This window comes from Calidris pugnax, unplaced genomic scaffold (genome assembly GCF_001431845.1).
Source record: "Calidris pugnax isolate Ruff unplaced genomic scaffold, ASM143184v1 scaffold468, whole genome shotgun sequence".
NCBI lineage: Eukaryota > Metazoa > Chordata > Aves > Charadriiformes > Scolopacidae > Calidris > Calidris pugnax.
Window position 1 is genome coordinate 20,508 of NW_015091169.1, and position 2,152 is coordinate 22,659.

General features: G+C 63.2%; 1 protein-coding gene across 1 annotated transcript in view; it reads left to right on the top strand.

The window, feature by feature from the left end:
• Positions 1–2,152, top strand: part of LOC106898244 (signal-induced proliferation-associated 1-like protein 3) — a gene marked incomplete at its 3' end in the record, with an annotated part of 25,923 nt that overhangs the window by 14,970 nt on the left and 8,801 nt on the right. Inside the window, exon 5 of the mRNA XM_014959381.1 lies at positions 192–295. Within this exon, the coding sequence (XP_014814867.1) occupies positions 192–295 (104 nt within the window). The remainder of the gene's footprint in view (positions 1–191; positions 296–2,152) is intronic.

The window sequence follows — 2,152 nt, forward strand, 5'->3', positions numbered from 1 at the left end:
CCCAACCCCTTGGGGGACACCTCGACCCCCTGAGGACACCCCCCAACCACTCAGGGACATCCTCAACCACTAGGGACACCTCAACTCCTTGGGGGGCACCTCAACCCCCCTACACACACACGTTTTGGGGTGTTTTGGGGTTGGGGGGACACCTATTTGACCTCTCTCTCTCTCTCCCCCCGTCCCCACAGCCGACTCCACCGGCACCCACTCCCTCTACACCACCTACCAGGACTACGAGATCATGTTCCACGTCTCCACCATGCTGCCCTACACCCCCAACAACCCACAGCAGGTACCCCACAACCCCTTGGAAGGCCCCATCCTCAACATCCAGATCTCTGAGGACACCTCAGTTCCTTGGGGGGCACCCCAACCTCTCAGGAGGCACCTCAACCACCCTTGGGGACACCCCAACCTTCTGGGGGGACAGCTTGACCCCCTGAGGGGAAGGCCCCATCCTCAACCTCTAGGTCTTCCCCACCTTGGAAGGCCCCATCCTCAACCTCTAGGTCTTCCCCACCTTGGAAGGCCCCATCCTCAACCTCTAGGTCTTCCCCACCTTGGAAGGCCCCATCCTCAACCTCTAGGTCTTCCCCACCTTGGAAGGCCCCATCCTCAACCTCTAGATCTTCCCCACCTTGGAAGGCCCCATCCTCAACCTCTAGGTCTTCCCCACTAGAGGGGGGCACCCCGACCTCCTCAAGGGACACCTCAACCCCCTGAGGACACCCCAAACCACTCAGGGACACCACAACCTCTTGGGGACACCTCGACCCCCTGAGGACACCCCCAACCTCCTTGGGGACACCTCAACCTCCTGAGGACATCTCAACCCCTCAGGGGGCACCTCAACCCCCTTGGGGACACCTCAACTCCTTGGGGGGCACCCCAAACACCACAACCTCTTGGGGACACCTCGACCCCCTGAGGACACCCCCAACCTCCTTGGGGACACCTCAACCTCCTGAGGACATCTCAACCCCTCAGGGGGCACCTCAACCCCCTTGGGGACACCTCAACTCCTTGGGGGGCACCCCAACCTCTCAGGAGGCACCTCAACCACCCTTGGGGACACCCCAACCTTCTAGGGGGACAGCTTGACCCCCTGAGGACACCCCCAGCCACTCAGGACAACTCAACCCCTTGGGGACACCTCGACCCCCTGAGGACACCCCCAACCACTCAGGGACACCCCAACCCCTTGGGGGACACCTCGACCCCCTGAGGACACCCCAACCCCTTGGGGACAGCTCAATCCCCTTCTTAACCCCCTGAGGACATCCTCAACCTCCTTGGGGGGCACCTCGACCCCCTGAGGGCACCCCCAGCCACTCAGGGTCACCACAACCCCTTCGGGACAACTCAACCCCCTGAGGACACCCCCAACCACTCAGGGTCACCCCAACCCCTTGGGGACAGCTCAACCCCCTCCTTAACCCCCTGAGGACACCCCTAAGCTCCTCCGGGGACACCTCAACCTCCTGAGGACACCCCCAACCACTCAGGGACACCTCAACCCCCTGAGGACACCTCAACTCCTTGGGGGGCACCCCAACCTCTCAGGAGGCACCTCAACCACCCTTGGGGACACCCCAACCTTCTGGGGGGACAGCTTGACCCCCTGAGGACACCCCCAGCCACTCAGGACAACTCAACCCCTTGGGGGACACCTCGACCCCCTGAGGACACCCCCCAACCACTCAGGGACATCCTCAACCACTAGGGACACCTCAACTCCTTGGGGGGCACCTCAACCCCCCTTGGGGACACCCCAACCTCCTGGGGGGACAGCTTGACCCCCTGAGGACACCCCCAGTCACTCAGGGTCACCACAACCTCCTCAGGGGACACCTCAACCCCCTGAGGACACCCCAAACCACTCAGGGTCACCCCAACCCCTTGGGGACAACTCAACCCCCTCCTTAACCCCCTGAGGACACCCCTAAGCTCCTCCGGGGACACCTCAACCTCCTGAGGACACCCCCAACCACTCAGGGACACCTCAACCCCCTGAGGACACCTCAGTTCCTTGGGGGGCACCCCAACCTCTCAGGAGGCACCTCAACCACCCTTGGGGACACCCCAACCTTCTGGGGGGACAGCTTGACCCCCTGAGGACACCCCCCCCCCCCCAGGACAACCCCACCCC